This window comes from Dama dama, chromosome 20 (genome assembly GCF_033118175.1).
Source record: "Dama dama isolate Ldn47 chromosome 20, ASM3311817v1, whole genome shotgun sequence".
Lineage (NCBI taxonomy): Eukaryota > Metazoa > Chordata > Mammalia > Artiodactyla > Cervidae > Dama > Dama dama.
In genome coordinates this window covers 61,051,570-61,073,873 of record NC_083700.1, presented here as the reverse complement: position 1 = coordinate 61,073,873, position 22,304 = coordinate 61,051,570, and the positions used below count along the sequence as shown (strand labels likewise).

General features: G+C 36.6%; 1 protein-coding gene across 10 annotated transcripts in view; it reads left to right on the top strand.

The window, feature by feature from the left end:
* The window catches only part of ADGRL2 (adhesion G protein-coupled receptor L2), a 201,639-nt gene extending 193,221 nt beyond the window's left edge, over positions 1–8,418 (top strand). For 6 of the 10 annotated variants that reach the window (XM_061121545.1, XM_061121542.1, XM_061121543.1 and 3 more), the window contains exons 18-21: positions 469–597; positions 1,147–1,243; positions 2,936–3,064; positions 6,389–8,418. In XM_061121545.1, the coding sequence (XP_060977528.1) occupies positions 469–597; positions 1,147–1,243; positions 2,936–3,064; positions 6,389–7,143 (1,110 nt within the window). In that variant the 3' untranslated portion in view covers positions 7,144–8,418. Of the gene's footprint in view, positions 1–468; positions 598–1,146; positions 1,244–2,935; positions 3,065–3,296; positions 3,379–6,388 lie in introns of all 10 variants that reach the window. The other 4 variants (XM_061121548.1, XM_061121550.1, XM_061121547.1 and 1 more) reach the window with 4 other exon arrangements.
* The last annotated feature ends 13,886 nt before the right edge of the window (positions 8,419–22,304 follow it).

Below are 22,304 nucleotides of genomic sequence, written 5' to 3'. Positions count from 1 at the left end.
TTACCCACAACACTGCAATCCAGTAAAAGAAGTTTATGTGTTGACCTACCTAAGAGGACATAAAGCATATGAAACTTAAATGACTGAGTTACAAGTGGTTAAATGTAATTAAGCAAGGAAAATACTAAGTTTTTATCCTATTTTCTTGGCATGAGATAGAAAATTGGGTTGACTAAGGCTATTGCTAGAATAAGGCTTTTAAAATATTACCATTGTATTAATTACATTTGTACAATAATAACAGGATAGAAAGCATATTTCTACATGTTATATCACACTTTAAAATCCGACTGAACTGTCTAGTGGACAGAGGTGTTTTTCCGATTACCAATTCAATTGAATTTGATTTTGTAATCTCCGTGGAAAAGGGTTAGTGGAACTTTTCATCTGCTCTGCTCATTTAATTAGAGAGCAAAAGGAGCAAGTATGTTTATATTAATCCCTTGGTCTCGTGGTTATTCCATGCAGGTACGAAAAGAATACGGCAAGTGCTTCAGACACTCATACTGCTGCGGTGGCCTCCCGACTGAGAGTCCCCACAGCTCGGTGAAGGCGTCCACCACCAGAACCAGCGCTCGCTATTCCTCTGGCACACAGGTAACAAAGACTCTGACAGCATCTTTAATTAACCTTCTCTATAGAATGCCTTCTGAGACATGTTCTGTTCAGATGCACTAATTGTCTTCTCAGTATAATATCTAGGTAGCAAATACTTGCCCTCTCAGTTTTTTGGTTTTAATATCTTCTTAAGTATTTCTGCAAGATGTTTCTTTAGGTATAAACATCCTTTTTCGAGAGCTATCCTTCTTTAAGAAGTATGTCATAATAGTTTGGTATCCTAAGCTCACATAATATAGGACTCAAGGAGCATGCAGTAAACATTTGTTAGTCAACCATCATCTCCACTTTTAAAAAAGATGATAATTGAACATTTCTTTAAGATTAGAAGATTAAATACTCCTTAATAAAGAAGAAACACAGCAGTATAGACTTCCTTAGTTTAAGAACAGAATCAATACACTTTTTTTTTTAAAGTCAAAAGATCATCCTACACAGATTGTTTAAGGTAAATCATTGTGTTTCTTTACTGTAAGGTAAGCTTGGGAAAGCTAACATAACATGTGTCTTGCTATTTTATGTTAATAGAGTCGTATAAGAAGGATGTGGAATGACACTGTGAGAAAACAATCTGAATCTTCTTTTATCTCAGGTGACATCAATAGCACTTCAACACTTAATCAAGGTCAGTTACTAGGAAAATTTGAGTTTACTATATAAATTTTGTGCCTTTTGCCAATTTACAATATTTCTAGAGGAAACACTGACTTTTTCTCTCAAATGAGTTTATATCATAAGCTCTTTCTTAAACCTGTTGAGTCATCTTTTATCCTTTATTAAAGTACATATAAATTCTTTTTATTCAATAATGTAATGCAAAAAGTATAATTTCAAACTCCACATTAATAGAGTAAGGCTGGAAAATGTAATTTCTGAGAACATACTTTGCCATAGATTAAAATATGTTCCTAGGGATACAAATTATTCCTTCCTAAATGTACATTTATGAAAATTTTCTTCTTCAAAAATTAATATAATTAGAATAACTACTGCTCACATTAAACAGTGCCAGTTTTGTAGTAAAAAATCTTATTTGTAAAATTCTTCTGTTTTTATATTTCTTTCAAAAACTAAATGTTAAAAACATTTATAGTAACTCTTCATAAATAATTAAAATATGTGAGAACTTAAGAAGTAACTTTTACATTTGAATTGTTATTTTTAATGTGTCTACAATTATACTCATCACATAATCAGTATAATTCTAACTTAAATTAATATGGCAAATAAAATAACTTAGCAAGATAAGGACAAGTGCATCTACAGACACATATTGCTGAGTACAAGCTTAGTAAATTTCAGTTTATTATGAAAAAAATCATATATTATTTTATATGTTCTTAGAAAGGTAATTTATCAAGTAATTTCAGTTTTGATGTACTGTTATACTGTAATATATTTTATCACAATGGAATATTAAAGATGTTTTTCATTGTTGGCATTGTTCCGATGAGATTCTGTTTTAAAATGAAAAAAGCATATGTATGGCATCAAAACCAACTTGAATTTTAAAATATTTTTAGCCAAATTACATTAGCTATGCAAAACATATGTTTGATAAGTATTGAAAGGTTTGTAATTTGTCAATTAGAATGAGTGAAATGTGTGTTTATTCCATTGCTCTGATGTTTTACCTAATTCTGTTAAGATGACTGTCAAAAAGGAAATGAATTATTCAATGATTCATTTTTGAAACCTGGCAAATAAGATCATAGAAGGAAAAGTCTTGCTACATAGACGCGGTGAATGGTCTAATAATTCATCATACGCAGTCTCTCTTTTTCCCCTCAGCATGTGTGCTTTTGCGTTTACTAAGAGAAGCTTGGTGCAATGCGTCATACTTTTTACTTGTTTGTGAAAGTTGTTTTTCCTCCTGCTTGTATCAAAGTTGGTATTAACACAGATGTTTTCATGAGGGATAATCCCACACCTGTAAATCCTGAAAGTTTGAGATTCCCTCTTCTGGGCTTCAGTGGTTAGGTTTTTAATATTAAGCAGTAACATCTCGAAACATAATGTTGATCTCTGTGCATTTAATTGCCATTTTTGTTTAACAGTGATTTTGTATAAATTAGTAAATGTCATCCTCAGCAGGTGTTTACTTGGGGGACTTAGAAAGCACCTGTGAATTATTGAAATTTAACTTTCCTCTCCCCTTTCTCCTTCAAATTAGTAGTTCAAATACTGTCAGAGAATTTCAGCAGATTTTCCTTTGCCAACTTATCCACTACCCTTGATGAATACAAAAAGTACTTTACTGCAACTGTAACACTAAAACAAGAGAACTGATGTATCTTTTTCTGTTTCTTTGCTTTAGGAATGACTGGCAATTACCTACTAACAAACCCTCTTCTTCGGCCCCACGGCACTAACAACCCCTATAACACATTGCTCGCTGAAACAGTTGTGTGTAATGCCCCTTCAGCTCCCGTGTTTAACTCACCAGGTGTGCTTATACTTACGAATACAACTACCTTTCTTTGCTGCCAAACAGAGCTCTGATCTTTACCCTTTCTCTAGAATACTCAAGTTGCCATATATTTATTATTATATCCTTAATTTCTCAGTTAAAAAGAATTATGGTATTGCCCATGCCAGGCTTCTAAAACTGCACTATATTATAGTAAAAATTCAGTCGTGATAGTATTTACAAATAATTATCCATGTTTTTGACACAGGTGGCATAAATCTTAATATATTATTACAGGACTGACATCACATGGTCCGAGAGCCCATCTTCAAGATTTATATCATTTAGAGGTATCCTGTCTATGTAATATACTATTCAGTTGACTCTAAAGCTTGCTGACAGAGTTTGTTTCTGGCATGACTTAGCTAAATAAAGAGAATTTGGATGCCTAGGTATAGAAAACTGCATCCAGCATTATCAATCTAACCACACTATAGTATAGTGCAGCTTTATGGTAGTTTTTCTTTTTGTCTTAAAAAACTTTGAGAATAAAGTTAATATTATATTAGTTAGTTTCTATCTGTAGTTATTTTGGGGGGAGGAGGAGAGATTGTCACTAACCCATCCTGTATTTTATTATGTTTTCTAATAGCTTATTTACTGTAAAAATATATTTAATATTAACAGAATTTGCAAGATTTTGGTGAAAGTTATTACATAATTACTATTAGCATATAATCTTTATTTGTAATTGATATTTGCCACTAAATTAAACACAGAACTTCGTTTCCATTTTTTTCTTGAAATTCTTTTTTAACGTAACTGCAGCTTCTCTTTTCATTCTCTTGTTTTTCTTACTTTCCTTATGCTTTCCTCTAGCAACCTACAGAGAGACAAGTATGGGAGTAAAACTTAACTTTGCCTATCAAATGTAAATTTTTTCAGCATGATTTTTAACCGGCACAATTAAAACATAAGTAGCAGTCATGAAGTAGACTCAGCGGGCAAGTGGTTCACAATTTGCAACTCACATGTTTCCAAATTCAAACAGTACATTTACATGTACTGCCTTTTGTCAGTAATAGAGGTCTGTAGCAAATGCTGTTCATACTTAAGTACATGCAATGCTGAAATAATTTGCTTCTTAAAGCCTGAGGTACTGTCAACCCGAATGCTGAATAATTGACTTATCATTTCTGCATTCCCACAGTAATCTTGCTACAGGCTGTGGAAAGTCTTCCAGTGAATTACCTGAACTTGGGCAGAAAAAGTTGCCTCTTCAAAACCAGCCAAAGATGTGCTTAGATCTGCAGTATATCATAGAAAACACCTTTTGGATTATCCAGTATATATTCTTATATTTATTAAACAACAATACAAAGAAAGAAAAATGACAAGATCATACCTCTATGGAGGAAACAAATGCTAGCAACCGATCCCCGAGTCACTGTAATTTAAAACATCAAATGTTTCCTAGTAATAGATCTTCTAAAATTTGTGGCACATATATGAATTTATAAAGCTAGTGAATTATGTCAACCAGGCTGAAGGAAGCCTTGCAAAGAACTATCATTACTTCATTTTGTTATATGTGCCACGGAGCATAATACGAACCGAATTGTCAATTTTTCAAATGTAGAAGTTGGATCAGAATTTTTAAAATAGCGTGAATCAACAATATGATCCTTCCTATTTTCTTATTTTCTGCTAATGATAATTAATTGAGCAATTATGAGTTATTTATTGGTGTGACATTGAGTTTTCTAGGATAATCTGCAGCTTTATAAGTGGAGTGAGCACTAAAAAGGGAAATTTCCTATTTTTTCCAAGAATTAATTTTTTTTCCTAAACTCCTCCAAGCCTTGCATACAATGCAGCAGCCTCACAGTGGTCAGTTTCATTTCAATAACATCATTTCATTCTTTTTTTTTCCAGACCTATCTGTAGACAAGTGATTTTTTTCTCTAGGATTTTGAGAATGAATAACCTAACTTTCCATGGTACAGACCATTTAATTTTCTCTAAAACTTTTTTTTTTTCATCTGCCTGAGAAGCACTGTGATGTCTTAGTTTACATGTTTATGTGTCTGTAGAAAAATACAAAGAGAGCATGTTACCATATTTTTTTTCCTCCTAAACCTCTTTTCATATCTTCAGCAGATGTATCCAATCTTTCATTCCTTTAGAGATAAAAATGTATTAGCCAAGGCTGACACCCTTTTCCCATTCCACAGTTAATACTTATCCTTGGTTTAATTTCTGTGACCCATATTTAAGAAATCTAACATTTCTACGTTTAACCTCCATGCCCATGGTGTCTGTGGGCCAGTCTCGTATAGTAGACTCTGCTGGTTCATTAGAAGCTGTCACTGTGACTGATGCAAACTGCAGGGCTGCAGGCAAACTTTGACCATTAGAAGCCTGGGGCCATTGCTATTAGAGTGTTAGTACCAAAACAAAAGTTCAAAATCATAAGAAATATTCAATGAAAAAGCAAAAGGCTGCTATTGCTGGTAATCTAATTTGTTGAACCCTTGCTCTGACTAAGTTGCTGAGAAGCTTAGAAATTCTTCATCATGTTACAATAAATCATTTTACTTTTTTTTATATATCAGCTACTCTTAGGCCAGATAGCCTGAGCAGACAGACATGATGTGAGTTGTCCAAAGTGAGTCATTCCACCTGCTGTCTATCGTGTGGTTGGATGGTGCTTGTGGGCCCCTGGTCCAGTCAGTGTGAGAGATGGCTATCTTTGTTAAACATGAATTCTTTGTGTCTGTCCATTTCTTCATTTTTTTTTTTTTTACTTCATCTCCAGAAAAAGGAAATGTTAGAATGTTGTTTAAAGAGTTGCTTGCCAGTTTTGTGGGTTTATGTTGTACATTTGCCTTCAGTTTTTGTATGTGACTTATTCCCTTTTAATTTAGTGTTGTTTAGGACAAATTCTGTTAATTTTATTTTTATAAACCATAGTCTCGTACTTTAAAATGTAAATGTCACTAATGAATTGCTTTGCATTAACTATGCAAGGGCATGGAGTGAAGTCTTCTTTGTAAGAGTGTCAGAGATTTGACCAAAAATCAATTGATAAATACTGTCTCCTCAAAATTGATAAATCAACATTCTGTATGCCCTCTTCCCTCCCCAGAAAACAGTATTATTTTTTCACACTTGTTCCTGTTATCTAAGGGGTTGCAACTGTTTACAGTTGGGAACGCGGGAAAGCCTGACACTTTCCAAGTGTTAGCTTTCGAATACAACTTTGTCCTGAACGACATTAAAAAGTTTTGTTCTAAAGAAGTAACGAGCCTCTCATCAGGAACAGAGACAGTAATGGGACCCCTCCCTTTTCTGTTTCAGGACATTCACTGAACAATGCCAGGGATACAAGTGCCATGGATACTCTACCGCTAAATGGTAATTTTAACAACAGCTACTCACTGCGCAAGGGGGACTATAACGACGGCGTTCAGGTTGTGGACTGTGGACTAAGTCTGAATGACGCCGCTTTTGAGAAGATGATCATTTCAGAATTAGTGCACAACAACCTGCGGGGCGGCAGCAAGGCTCACAACCTCGAGCTCACCCTGCCAGTCAAGCCTGTGATCGGAGGGAGCAGCAGCGAAGACGACGCTATCGTGGCAGACGCCTCGTCTCTAATGCACGGTGACAATCCTGGACTGGAGCTCCATCACAAAGAGCTCGAGGCGCCGCTCATCCCTCAGAGGACTCACTCCCTTCTGTACCAGCCCCAGAAGAAAGCAAAGCCCGAGGGGACTGACAGCTACGTGTCCCAGCTGACAGCCGAGGCCGAGGACCACCTCCAGTCCCCCAACAGAGACTCTCTGTACACAAGCATGCCCAACCTTAGAGACTCTCCCTATCAGGAGAGCAGCCCCGACATGGAAGAAGACCTGTCTCCGTCCCGGAGGAGTGAGAACGAGGACATCTACTATAAGAGCATGCCAAACCTTGGAGCTGGCCACCAGCTCCAGATGTGCTACCAGATCAGCAGGGGCAATAGCGATGGGTACATAATCCCCATTAACAAAGAAGGGTGTATTCCAGAAGGAGACGTCAGAGAAGGACAAATGCAGCTGGTGACAAGTCTCTAATAGTGCCACTAAGGAATTCCAGAGGCCACACGCAAGTAGTGAATACAGACAGACTCCATTGGCCCTATGCAGCTCCCTGAAACGCCACTTGAAGAGATGGCCCTGTTGACCTGTGGTTCTCCAGTGTAAAAAAAAAGATGACTGAACCTTGCAGTTCTGTGAATTTTTATAAAACATAAAAAAACTTTGTATATATACAGAGTATACTAAAATGAATTATTTGTTACAAAGAAAAGAGATGCCAACCAGGTATTTTAAGATTCTGCTGCTGTTAGAGAAATTGTGAAACAAACAAAACAGAACTTTCCAGCCATTTTACTGCAGCAGTTTGTGAACTAAATTTGTAAATATGGCTGCACCATTTTTGTAGGCCTGCATTGTATTATATACAAGACGTAGGCTTTAAAATCCTGTGGGACAAATTTACTGTACCTTACTGTTCCTGACAAGACTTGGAAAAGCAGGAGAGATATTCTGCAGCAGTTTGCAGTTGACTGCAAACCTTTTACATTAAGGCAAAGATTGAAAACATGTTTAACCACTAGCAATCAAGCCACAGGCCTTATTTCATATGTTTCCTCAACTGTACAATGAACTCTTCAAAAATGGCTAAAGAAATTATATTTTGTTCTATTGCTAGGGTAAAATAAATACATTTGTGTCCAACTGAAATAGAATTGTCATTAAAAATAATTTTAAAGAGTTTGAAGAAAATATTGTGAAAAGCTCTTGGTTGCACATATGTTATGAAATGTTTTTTCTTACACTTTGTCATGGTAAGTTCTACCCATTTTCACTTATTTTCCACTGTATACAGTGTTCTGCTTTGACATGTTAGTCCTTATTCTTACATTTAAATTTCTTATTGCCAAAAGAGCGTGTTTTATGAGGGGAAAACTCTTTGAAGCCAGTTACGCCATGCCTTGCACAAATGTGGTGAAATCTAGAAAAGGTTGTGTCACCCTGTTTGTTCTTGAACAGGGGGCAGCGAGGGCACTGGGCACTTCTCACAAACTTTCTAGTGAACAAAAGGTGCCTATTCTTTTTTAAAAAATGAAATAAAACATAAATATTACTCTTCCATATTCCTTCTGCCTATATTTAGTAATTAATTTATTTTATGATAAAGTTCTAATGAAATGTAAATTGTTTCAGCCAAATTCTGCCTTTCTTTTCATCCCTTTGTGTAAACCTGTTAATAATGAGCCCATCACTAATACCCAGTGTAAAGTTTAACACGGTTTGACAGTAAATAAATGTGAATTTTTTCAAGTAGTTAACGTGCACTTTTATGTATGACATATAATTGGCTTTAATGCATGGCTACTTTGCCACCCAGCTCCCCTTGGGTACACTAGGTCCTTTCACAATATAACCCACGAATATGCAAAAGAATACACTTCAGCTGCCTGATGGTTCTATATGCTGAAAAGAATATATTTGTATTCTAATTGCCAATTACCAGTGCACAAAATCTGGCAGATAGGTTTCAATAGGGAAGTATACTGAAAGTACTTGTGTTTGTTGCATTGCAACAGAGCCAAAACAAGTAAAAATGAAAAAAAGGAGATGCATTGGAAATTCTCCAAATCTAAAAAAAAAGTTTTCATCAGTATTGAGAAGAAAATTCTAAAACGTACTGTTAGAGCTTGAAGATTATAAGTATTCCTATAGGCAGCTACGGATGACGATGTTTTTTATCATGGGAAGGTTCAAAAATCATATAATTGAATCTCAACAAATAGATTTTTCCTGTCTACATCATCAGCATTTATACCAAATTCTTCTAAAGCTTATTGGTTCTCTCAAGTGCTTCCACCAAGTTAGAAATCACTTTATTTCATGTGGACACACTTAGTCATGCCTATTTAAAAAGAGTAATAAGAAAAACATTTTAAAGCATACTTATCTAAATGTGAATGTAGTAAGGTAGATACTATGTAATAAAATACTATCAACATTTAGTAGGGTCACAATGGAGGATTGTATTCACATATGGTTAATTCCTAACAAGTTGGAAATTGACCATAAAAATTATGTTAATATTCAAACAGATTTAACTGTCCTTGAGAAGGGTATTCATATTTCCTTGGGTAAAATTCTGCAGGAATTTATAAACCTTTATCTGCTATAAGAGGACATTATATAATCAAGCATTTTAATTTTCTGTTTTGTTATATATTATCCTGTGCAAGTGTGAAATTTTACAATGTAATATAATCTGTACTTCCTAGTATACAGGCCAGCTATGGTTAGATTGGTTCAGTGATGAGTTGCCAAAAAAAAAAAGGCAGCACTGATTTTTCAATTTATAGTATTTCTCTTGAGGCTGTTCTAAAACTGGTATGATGTGAACTAGTGCAGAGCACTTGGTACTTAACTGGTTAATGTTCTCTTCAGCATAGATAATTTATAAGTCTTCATAATAGAGAATACAATTTGGAAGCTATCATTCATCTTTGCTGCTGAAACAATCTCTTTAAAATGAATTTTCTTTTAAAAATATATAAATGTTGCCTTAAATTCTATCCAGGATTCTCCCTAATACAGATTAATTTCTTAGGTTTAAAATTATTAATCTATTGACTGATGTATTATCAACCCAGTAGTTTCTTTGGGTCTGTCCAGACTTCACCTGGATATACAATTTCCACATTCTTAATTGTTTCTCTTTGGTAGTAAAAACCGTGAATATTTATAAAGTCACATTATTACACCTTATCTCAGGGACAGTTACTCAACTGGCCTATTAATAAATAATAAGGAATGATTTTTATTTATTTTAGATTTGGCTTGATAAATGTTAGTCCAGATTGATCACTTTTATTTTAAAATACCAGCTTGTGTTTGTTCTCTTCACCAGTAGAAAAAAATTATTACTTATACATCTGTATATATTCATCTTATAGGCTTTCAAAATTATTTATGTGGAAGACAATCCCTTAGAATCCATAAATTAGTTAAATATGTCAGCAGCTCAACTCATCCACATTCATTTGAGCCTAATTATATATATTAACCAGAAAAACAACAGCAACAATTATTTGACAGAAAGTCACTGTCACTATACTTCCCCCTGGAAGAAGCATCAGACACAAATTCATTGCCCAATATTAAGAGAAAAATTCGTGTGCTCTTGTCATATGGGTGTATTCAGGATGCTTGCTTTATGTATGTATTTAAATGATAAATGAGAAAATGTAATTTTCCATCAATTTAATTTTGAACCTCAGGCTTAAGGCTGACCTTTAAGATGTTCTCGTGGGATAGAGTGTTTTGTAAAAAACTTCAACTTAGTAAAATCTTTATTGCAGTTATACCCTTCTAAGTAGAAAAACTAAAAAGAATGCATACAAGTTGAATTTCTGAAATGAAACAGCTCTTCATATTTTATTGATAATGAAATTTTCTTTAAAGGCAATAATCCCTGCAGTGTTTTAAAAATAAAACTTAGTACCAAGATTTCACATGGTTCTGTGTTCCACATATTTCTCTGTCCATGAAATTGTTGTGTTAAATCTCAAACATTATGGAAGGTTGAATGGAGATGAACATTGCTTCACTGTGTAATACAATTAGTATGCTTTTTGGTGAAAATCACATGCTTCCTGCTAGTGAGTATCAAGTTGATTGTGAATAGTCCTTCGATAGCATGTGTTGGCAGCCTGGAACATTAGTGCTCAAGGGTGAGTGAATACTAGTGGGTTTGGAGATTAACTTATGACCGTCCTAATTATCATTTGAAAGGTATAAAATGCAAATTTTCTGTCATGTCACTCTGAGTCTTTCTCCAAATGATTGTAGAGACACATTATGTTACCTAAATGCACCAAACAGAAAAACTTGAATGTTTAAAGATACCACATTTTTAACCACCATGTATTTTACGCACTTTACTAGTACTTTGTTCCAAAAGGTATGGGGACTAATGGAAATTTCTGGACATTATCCAACTTCATTTCAAGGTGCTATGGGCACTGAGCTTTCAAGGCCACATATCTCTATCAGAGGGCATTAATAAGCTGTAAGTGCACCATGTAATTAGACTAATTAAATATACTGTAAGTGTTTTTCAAATATTGGCAATAGACCACCCCTCATCTCTTAATAAGGCTTTTTTTGAGTCTCTCTCCCTCTCCTGGTGGTGGTACTGTTTACTGAGTGTGAAGTTTCTCAGAAAGAAGCCTTCCAGACGTCAGTTTGACTTGTAAAACCTATTGTTTTAACTTGTATATTTTTTCTGAATTCACGCATTGTGAAATGCTGTTAGGTGTGCTAGGACTTAACATTATAAAAATCACTGTATGAAATAAGAAACAACAAAACAGGTAACCCAATATAACAGAGCTAACCAAACCCTTTACCATGGAAAAAAAAAAATTGCCCTATGAATCTTTCACACGTTTTTCTACTACGTGTTTATTAAAGCTCTTAGAAATGTTTAAAAGGCATAGTTAATCTTAAGTAAACCAATGTTGGGTGAGAATAAGAGACTAGTGATGAATGATCAATTTTTGAATGGTTTTCTGAATATATTTTCATAAACATTTTTTAATTGTATGTCAGAACTAAGTTTTTAAAAAGCGTTTTGGCAGTCACAGCAACATGGCTTTTTTGTTTGATTTTATTAGGCAAAAAATGACTAATCTTTTGATCTTTTCTTAGAAAGCTGACAGCTACTATATAGAACACCCAGGAACAATGATAGGTATCAGAGGTATTGATTAGATGAAAGACTCATTTATGTTTCTCTCCTGAAATATCAATCTTAATAAACAGACGGCTTTTCGCCAAAACATAGCAGTAGTAAATAGTAAAGCCTTTTAACACTGTAATAAAGAAGCTACAAAATTGCTGCCTAATTTTTAAAGATATCTCAGACTAAATGATTTTGTCCCATTTAATACTTTTCATAATATTGCAACAAAATTAAAAGTACTAGCACCTACCATTTAATAAATGCTTCATACATGCCATACTCTGAACTAAATACTTTAAATACTAAATACTTTATTGCACTTAATCCTCTTAAAAATCCTCTGAGAAGGGTGCTCATTATCCACTTTTGCAAAAGAAGAAAAATTTGCTCAAGACCTCTCAGCTGGTGATGGCCAACCTGCGCTAGCATCTGTTTGGCTCCAGAGTTTGTGTTTAACCAACATGTACCACCTCCGGTTTCACGCAGGGTCCCAAGCATATCTCTTGTACCTCATGGACTGTTTCTCTGCTGGTAGTTAGAGAAGTTTGTTTGTTTTGAATCCATAGAGTTATAAAAGAAAATGCAGTTTAAAAAAAAAGTTTAAATAGGTCAAAGAGTTTCAGAGGAAGATACCCCAGCTAAAAGATAGCTATTTACCTCAGATTTTAGAAGTGGGGCTGTTAGCTGGGTGGTAGTCAGATGTAAAGTTTATTAGTTACTGATTTGCTCCCTCTGGAACTAACTTAAAAGACAGTCATAAAGCATTTGTAGTAGGAAAAAAAAAAATCACAAGATTTCGAGTCAGGTAATCCTTACCTGATCAATAAAATAATACTGGTTGACCCAGTCAATCTGATCAACAATCACAAAAAATGAGAGACAATTTATTCATGTACATGCTTTTTATTTTCTTTCAAAACTGAGCCATAACTATAATGGAAAAGGCATATGAAAAATCACAATATTTGATTTCAGTTCTTTTAAAAATTAATAGTTGTGTTAAATAGTGTGTCTGTTTGAGAGAAACGGTGAATATATGTGCATTTCAAACAGGACATTTCAAATTCATAGTCTAATTTTGTCTTTAACATTTGGCCAGAGACCTTTCCTGTGAACAATGAAGAGCTTGAACTAAAATAGTACTTACCCCCACCCCCCCCCAAAAAAAAAAGTGTTCTGCAGAGCCTTGGAATTAAGTGTGTTGAACTCAGGACAAGCAGATTAGGGATTCTTTGAGTTAAGCTGTTGCCTGTCTTTTACAGACAGGCATTATACTGAGCTTTATGATTTATTGCATTTGTTCTCACAGCTGTGGAGGGTAAGTGTTTTTACAAGTGAGGAAGCTGAGCCCCTACGTACGTCACCTTCACCAACTGCACAGCTGTGGGTGAGAATTGGATCTTACCTGGGTGCCCAAGCCAGACTCCTGGATTCTGCCTCCGGGGAGCGCCTGGCCCACCCACGTTCCCTGGGGCTCTCCCAGAGTCAGGGCCACAGAGCCGTGTGTTCTCACTTTCTAGGGAGCTGCTCATTACCTAGCTGGCTCTGGGTGATGGTGATGAGGGAGACAGCCCAGGGACAGGGGACCTTGTGCGCTGGGTTCCTGCCCCCTTGCCCCGGCCGCTGCAGCTGAGGATTGTCTGTCTGCACAGCCTTGCTGGGCCTCACTTCTGTCCCCCTTCATTTCTTTCTCTCCTCTGATTCTTTCCTCTTCAAGTTTGTTGTTTTTAATTTTCCCTTGCTTTTTTGTGTGTGTTATTTACTTGATTTTAAAACATTTTATCTATCTACTTTTATATAACATCATTTCATAGATTTTAGCCTTTTTTCTTCCTAGAATGTGTTTTAGTCTGGATTTCCTCTTTCATCACATTGTCTTCTGATTCTTTTAAAAATCTGGCTTTAAAAAAAAATACCATATGTTTTATATTATTTTTTAGTCTTAACCATTACTCTTTATTGGAATATAAGGTTTCTTACATTCAAATTTCTCCTCAATTTTACTTTCCAGTTTCCTTCTAGTTTTCCTCTTAACACTTCACATTCTTTAAAAATTTTGAAAATCCCTATTTCTTTTTAATTTTTCTTTCTTTCCTTTTTTCTTTTTTAATAGTTAGCAAGAGTTATAACCACAAAGATAGTAGCATTGAAAAAGTCTCCAGTATTTCAGTCTTACTTGTTATCCTTATATATTTATCCCAATTTTAGTGTTCATTTTATATGGTAAGATATTCATATAAATAATGAAGTAGAGGTATTAACGGTTATGGAAACTTTGGATTCACATAGGCATAGGTTTAAGCCTTTGCTCTCTCTTGGGCAGGTTACTTAACCTCTCTCAAATTGTTTCCTCCTCCGTAAAATTGGAATCAGCCTACCTTGCCAAGGGTTGCTGTGCGGATTAGAAGTAATGTATGTAAAGTGCCTTAGCACAGCTCCTGGCACGTGATAGGCACTCAATAGATAGTAGATTTTTTTTTTTTCTTTCAGAAGATACTGTGAGTAGCATAAACATCCCATGACTTTGAGTTTTGTAAAAGTAATCAGTCATCAGGACTTCAGCTGGATTGTCATTATCTGCCTGAAGCCATGTGGACAGGCTATATCAGCAACACTTTTATGAACAATGCAGGTACAGCCACCAGGCTGCCTGCTTTAGGGGATGAATGACTGTAGGGAGCACTCAGGGGCTGCAGGGATCCAGGCTGATGAGAGCCAAGGGAATGAGTCTCCTGGAATATTATTATATTTTAGTTAATTAAAAAATATTTGTCTTATGCAAAGAAGTTTATCATTCAGTTTTTCTACTTCTCCACTTTCTCTTTTGCCTTGTCATTCTTTCTTACAAAGTAATAGACAAGTCTCTTGCTGCTTTTCCTTAATAAATACTGATTAAGTATTTATTGCATGTTCATGCATAAAAGTAACTGGTGGAACACAGAAGTGAAGGATGTCCCTGCCCTTAAATTAATGATGTTGATAACTAGTATATATTGATCTGTACCTATTTGCAAAGTTCTGAACTTAAACCCTTCGTGAATATTATTTCATGTAAAATTATAATTTTTATAATAATTCCATGATGCAAAAACTATTATTGTCTACATTTTATAAGTGAGGAAAGTGAGGCTTAGTATAATGAAGTAACATCCTTGAAAATTAAAGGGATATTTAAAAGGATAATTGCAATAAGATAAAGATACAACTATTGTGTACTCAGAAAAGCTTGGTTGAAGAGATAGTACTGGAGGTGTGTTTAGAAGGATAAGTAAAGTTTTCTGAGTGAACATAGTAGAAAGCGTTCTAGATGGATGGAAATTACGTGAAAGGCAAACAGGTTTGAAAAGGCAGGAGATGATTTGAGTGAGAAGTTCAGTGAGGCTGGAAAAGTATAATGTTGTGTACCAAAAGTCTGGGATGATAGATTAAGGCCAGATTTCGAGGGGCCTGGAATACCCTGTGGGTGGTGAACCTGATGTCTGCTATTTTATGCCCATGTTGAAAGAGGGAAAGGGAATTAGTGTACAGTGAGTTCTGTTATGCGCTTTATTTATATTATTTCATGCCTTATTTATTATACAGTATTTCACTTAATTTTCACAATCATACAAGGAAGTAGTCCATTGTTACCATCATCATCTTTACTTAAAATATACACATTACAATGGTAGTTCTTTCCAAATTTTCACAGAATGAGCACACCAATGTAATTAATACCCAGAAGAGAAGACAGTATGGAAGAGCAGAAGCTGCCTTGTTTCCTCTTCCAGGCATTAAACCCCCAAGAGTAACGCTACCTGACTTCTCACACCATCGATTAACCTGGACAGTTTTTAAAAGTTATAAAGTGGAATATTGCAATATATAATATTTTATGTGGTTTCCTTTGTTCAACGCAATGCTTGTGAAGTACATTGATGCAGCTGTAGTCCATTCGTTTTCATTGCTGAATAATGTTGCCTTGATGACTGTATCTTATATTATTCATCCAGCTTAAGAGTAGTTATTTTTATCTGTCTTTCACAAATGATAAAACTTGAGAAGTTAATTAAGGAGTTTTAAATCACAAAGCTAGAGAGTGCCAGAACTAAGAATTGGATCCAGTATCATCTTATTCTAAAGCCCAAAAGGCAATATAATATGGAATTTGAAACATCCAATCTCTAGGTGACAATAATTGATTGATTAAATTACAGAATAATTTATCATTTTCCAGGTGCTTTTCTAGCTGCTGAGGGCATAGTAAGGAACAGAGCAGACTCCATCCTAATAAACTTTTAGACCAGAAGATAACATTAGCTCCCAAAATGTACTATGAAGAAGAATAACACATGTAGGATGCCGAGTGTATGTATAGCAGTCCCTGTTTTAAACATTTTGCCTGTATTACTTCATGCAATTTCAAAATCCAGGGCTATAAAGTTAAATAAGCTTTTAAATTACCAGCTGTCTTGATCCTAGTACTCAGTTTTAATGTTGACATAAAACAAACAAAGATGGGCCCCTCTTTTTAGGCTTTTATCTTCGGAATACAGTGTCTGGAGTTTCCAAAGGTGTTGGCATATCCCAATGATCTCTGTCAAGTTCTAGGGTGTGATAACATAGGAATTAATATCATTTGAACTTGATAAGCTTTTAGAGAACTAGACATCCCATCTCCTGACCCTAAACAGGAACCTATAGTGAACTGCTTGAGGAAATTGGATCTTAAAGATTACAGGTGGCAAACTTTGAAGTGCACTCCACTGAAGATCAGAGAGGCCCAACTAAAACAGCTGTGGCATCACAGCTGTGGATTGAGCAGAACTTTTTGTAGGGCTGCCTTGAAGATGACGACTTTGGAGGAACTATGGTGACTGGCAGTGGAAAGAATCAGGACGTGTGAAAATCCTTAAAAATTTATTGACTTAAATAACTTTGCCTATGTTATGAATAAAAAGAAACCTTTGTGCAGAAAAAAAAAAAAAAAAATAGGTACCATAGGTGTTCTCATAACCCTAATTTTACAGATGAGGATACTGAGGCATGGGCTTCCCAGTGGCTCAGTAGTAAAGAATCCTCCTGTCAATACAGAAGACATGGGTTCCATCCCTGGGTCAGGAAAATCCCCTGGAGAAGGGCATGGCGACCCATTCCAGTATTCTTGTCTGGGAAATCCCATGGACAAAGAACCCTGGTAGGCTATAGTCCATGGGGTCACAAAAGGGTCAGACACGACTTACTAAACAACAGTAATGCTGAAGCATGGAGAACTCAAGTACCCTGTCTATACCCCACAGTTAATAAACAGAGGAGTCCAGGTTCAAATCCAGAAGTTTGGCTCCAGAGCTTGTGCACATAGCACAGTCATCTGAAGGGTGAATGGCAGAGAACTCTATAACAAGAAGGCAGAGAGAGGGAGGGTGCTGGGAAAGCCTCCCTGTGAAGGCCCTCCCAATATGAAGACCTGGCTGGTGAGAAAGTATTTGGTTGAAGATCTTGAGAGAGACGATCTCACACATAAGGAGCAGAAGGTCAAAAGGTTCTGAATGAGGGATTAGCTTGGCGTGTTTAAGTTCGAAAAGGAGGAGAATGAAGGGAACTGAGGTCCTGGCCAATTCCAGCCTGGGAACTATAGAGACGTGGGTTGAAATATCACCTTCACATTTTTCTAGGTGTTGTTTTTCTATGTTGCTATTTCCTAATCAACTGCTTTGGCCTCTTCTGAAGAATAAATGTAGTGATCTGTCATATAAAAACTTAGAAGTCTGATAAGACTAACACTAAGTAGTTAGTGTTCAAAACTTTGTTTTTTCTTGTCCTTGCTCTCCCATGGACAACAAGAACAGCCATTTCTACGCCTGCAGTGGTGTGCAACCAGGAACTGCTGGACGTGTCAATAGCTTGTGAAAGAAAGAGACTGACTCATATTTTCTAGGAATTTCCTGCCTGCTCTTTGTCATTATTGGTTGCAAAGCACCAACTGGGATTTGCATCATCACAAAGGGCATCTCAGTTCAGAATCCTTTCCACGTTCAGGTAGCAGATGTGAGAAGGGTCAGAAAGAAAGGAGAGGAGGACAGAAAGAGCAGGAGGCCCAGTGAATCTTTACCAGGACAGGTCTGAAGCCCCAGATTGCTAGGAGTCTGTCTGGGTGTGTTTCAAAGGAGAATACTGACTCTTTGGGAGTTCTTACTTTTGAGACAGGATGCACTGTTTCAAGGTGAGACAATGTTATGTGCTGCTCGTTGGGTGAACCTGTTCTAATTATATGCCTCCTTGATTGTTGTTTGGCAGGTTGATTAGAATCATATTCAAGACATTTGTAGATCATAGTTCCTAGACACTTCTATAAGTTAGCAAATCAACTGTGATTTATCCCTGGAATTATTGGTTAGGGATGGCTTCTTTTTTTCAATGCATGTTCTCTCTAGCTTATAATTTTAATTAGTGCTTGCTCCCAGTTCACACTGAGAATAGGGATGATTGTCAATCTGGCACTGAAGTACAACCTGAGCTTGTAATGCAACTTTGACTTTTGCATTCAGATTCCTTAATCAATGTGGGATGTGAAATAAGGGAAACTGCTGAATTAAAGTCCCAGTGCAATAGGAAACTGACTAGCCCTTCTATTTAGGAGGTGAACTAGATTCCTGATAGGCAAAGCTGAATTTTCTAATCCAGGTATCCTTATTAACCAGGCCCAGTTCTGGGTAGATCTTCCTCTCCCCGCAGTCTGACCCAGCTGCACCTGACTAGACCCCCAGAAGGCCCAGGGCCACTGGGGGACTCAGCTGTCAGCCGTGGCTGTTGCTTGCAGCTTCTGAAGAAAGTGAATCGTGGCCATCACTGGGGCAGCTTTTGCTGCATAGATTGCTTCCTTATCTTTCCACCTGCCACACAGAGACATCACATGTTCTCCCTTTTTTCTTCTACACTGGGGGAAGCAAGCAGAGCCTTCCTTGGCATTTCTCTTATCTTTTGTGGCAAATGTCTGGGTAAGAGGGAAGTACAATTTCTTCCTGAAAATGTAAAATAACTACAGAAAACGTCCTTTGAATTTCCGATTATCCTTTCTTCCCAAGATAATACCATATTGTTTCTTGAAAGACCTAGTATCTTGAACAAGATAATTATATTCTTCCCAATATTCAAGTAGAATTTTCCCTCTGTGAAATACAAGACAGCTACCTATTTCAGAAAGATTTAAGTTCAAATTTAATCACTCTGTCTCTTAACTTCAAGTGAAATTTAATTATCATCGCCTCAACATACATCGACTAATATACAAACGGTGCCAATGAAAGCAGAAAAGTGAGAATGTATGCTGAAGAAAAATAAAACAGCTGAGAGGAGTTTGATGGAAGTTTGAAAGCTTCAAGAATGCAATCTGTTTCATTGAGTTCAAGCTCTTTTCTTCCTGAAAATGCAATTGGTATTAAAATATAATATTGCTTGGCAGTGCAAGTATGAATATTTAACGGTAACAAGTTGATGCAGTGTAAATGTTCCTCGACCCAGCTTTAACAGAATTTTGTAAGGAAGACTTTCATGAAATGAAAGGAGGTGTTTGAAATGACATAGAATATCCTTGAGGATTTTAAACACCCACTGAATCTTAGAGAAGGCTGTTTTATCATAGAGTTGAGCTTTTAATTATCAGAAAACCAGTGTATACTTTTCCCTAAACAAACTGTCCAGGTAAGGAAAGATTTTTTTTCTGACTAAAATGAATGCTTTGATATTTGTTATATTAGTCAAGCCTCTCCAGAGAAATAGAACCAATAGGATGTGTGTATAATATACATAGGAAGAGATTTATTTTTAGGGATTAGCTCATATGACTGTGGAGGCTGGAAAATCCAAAATCAACAGGGTGGGCAGGCAACCAGGAGACCCAGAGAAAAGCTGATGCTGCACTTTAAGTCAGAAGGTCATCAGGCTCAAAAATTCCCTCTTGCTCCAGAGGGGTCCATTTTTGCTCTGTTTGCACCTTCAGCTGAGGTATATAGAGCCCACTTCCCTTACTTCTCAGTGACAACAAAATAAAATTTGAGGGTTGACATTCAAAGGTCTCATGATCTGACCCCACTCGCCCCAGACAAACTGTTGACGTGAGCTCCATGCCTGCCTCCACTAGTTTCTAATTAAGTTACTCAGTGTCTCATCCCTAGCCCAGAATGCTGCCTCACCCTAAATCCTGCCCACCATCCTACTTCAGAAGGTTCTCTGACTTCCAGACACAATGATCTACACTTTAACGAACCCTCCAACCTACTATTATCTGTGCCAGGAATTTTGTTTCAGTGTAAGTGAAAATTAAACACTTTAATATCTGTATTTCTTATTTGTGATTTTTAACTCCAATAGAATATGATTCCATTAGAGCAAGTAGCTTGCCTACCTTTCCTCCCTGGTATCCCAGTTTCTAGCAGAGTACTTGATGCAAACTGAACACGCATTAAATATTTGTATATAAGGAACATGCGTGCTTAGTCACTCAGTCATTTCCAACTCTTTGCAACCCTTTGGATTGTAGCCTGCCAGGATCCTCTGTCCATGGGATTTTTTTTCAGGCAAGAATACTGGAGTGGGTTGCTATTTCCTCCTCTAAGGGATCTTCCCAACCCAGGGATTGAACTGTGTTTCCTGTGTCTCCTGAATTGCAGGCAGATACTATACCAGTTGAGCAACTGAGGAAGCCCCATATATGGAACATATATATTAATAAACTTTGGTTTCTGGCAGTGGAGGTCTAGATATCCTGAGTGGTTCTCTCACTGAACATAGTTCAAAACACTAAACAAAATATTTTAAAATGCATGAATGAGCTAGCCAGAAAGTAAAGCAAAAACCTAAGAGAAAGAATCTATAGAGATAAACTAATCCAAGCTGAATGCTTAAAACAAGGGCTAGTACTGAACCTGGGCCATTCAGTTGTCATGGTACACTGAGGACAGGTATCAGAGGCAATGCCCAGGGACCTCTCCTTAGAACGCATGCCAGAACGTATGCCTGCAAGTTTGCTCTTATGTAGGTTTGCACCTCAGACTTTTATTGGGAAATCTCAAGTCTGAAATTATTTTAGAATGGGCGTGAGTATATAAAACAATAATGAAAAGTTTATACTCCTTAAATATGCATCCCTAAACTATTCAGAACACCAAGGGGCTTATCGTCTACTGTTCAGGCCTTGCTTTTGGATGCGGCTTGAGAACTAAATGCACAATTGTTTCTCTTTCCAAATCCATCAAAGAAAGCAAAAAGAATATTGAAATGGCCAGTACATTGCATTCTGGGAGGTACAGTGCATATGTCCATAAGTCATGCACTTTTTATAGCCAGAGTCAGGAAGAACCATATCAGTACATCCTGGAAGCAGTTATTTTTCATGAATTCCACTGGCTCCCTAGGTGGCGGGAGAGGTAAGAGACATGGGTTCCATCCGTGGATCAGGAAGATCTCCTGGAGGAGGGCATGGCAACTCACTCCAATATTCTTGCCTGGAGAATCCTATGGACAGAGAAGCCTGGTGGGCTACAATCCATGGGGTCACAGAGTTGAACACAACTGAAGTGACTTAGCATGCATGCACCATGCTGAAACAACAAAGATCCTGGTATTGCCTGATCTTGCCTCAGTCAGGAGAGTTGTTTCTCAAGAATACATGTAATCATTGGGATTTGGGCTAGGAATTATTTGTATCAACCTGCCCACCAATTGAGAAGCTCAAGAAATATCTTCTAGAAAGGCAAATGATCATGGTTGGCAGTCATACATGCCAGTGAGTATATGAGAAGAATAATGTGGCACTATGATAAAATGTTAGAGCAGAGGGGGAAAAAAAATCAGGCTTCTCTCTTATTTTTAGGTTTAAAAAAAATAATTTATTTTGGCTGTACTGGGTCTTTGTTGCTGCTCAGGCTTTTCTCTAGTTGTGGCAAGTGGGGGCTACTCTCCAGTTGTGGTACACGGGCTTCTCATTGCAATGGCTACTCTTGCAGAGCATGGGCTCTAGGGTGCACAAGCTTAAGTAGCTGTGGCACGTGGGCTCAATAATTGTGTCTCCCTGGCTCCAGAGCACAGGCTAACAGTTATAGCCCATGAGTAGTTGCTCCATTGCATGTGGGATCTTCCTGATCCAGGGATAGAACCCATGTCTCCTGCATTGACAGATGGATTCTTTGCCACTGAGCTACCAGGGAAGCCCCTTATTTTCAGTTTTGGAAGATGAGGAAAGTTCTGGAGATGGATGGGAGTGATGATTGTTCAACAATGTGAATCTACTTAATGGCACTGAACTGTATACTTCAAATGGTGAAAATGATAAAATTTTTGTCATGTATATTTTACCATAATTTTCAAAAGTTCTCTGGACTATTGTTCCATGTTCAGTTCCCCATTGATTATAAAATATCAATTATTTAATTAAACATTTACCTAACCTATCTACAAATGATATAAAATAGACTCAGAGACCAAT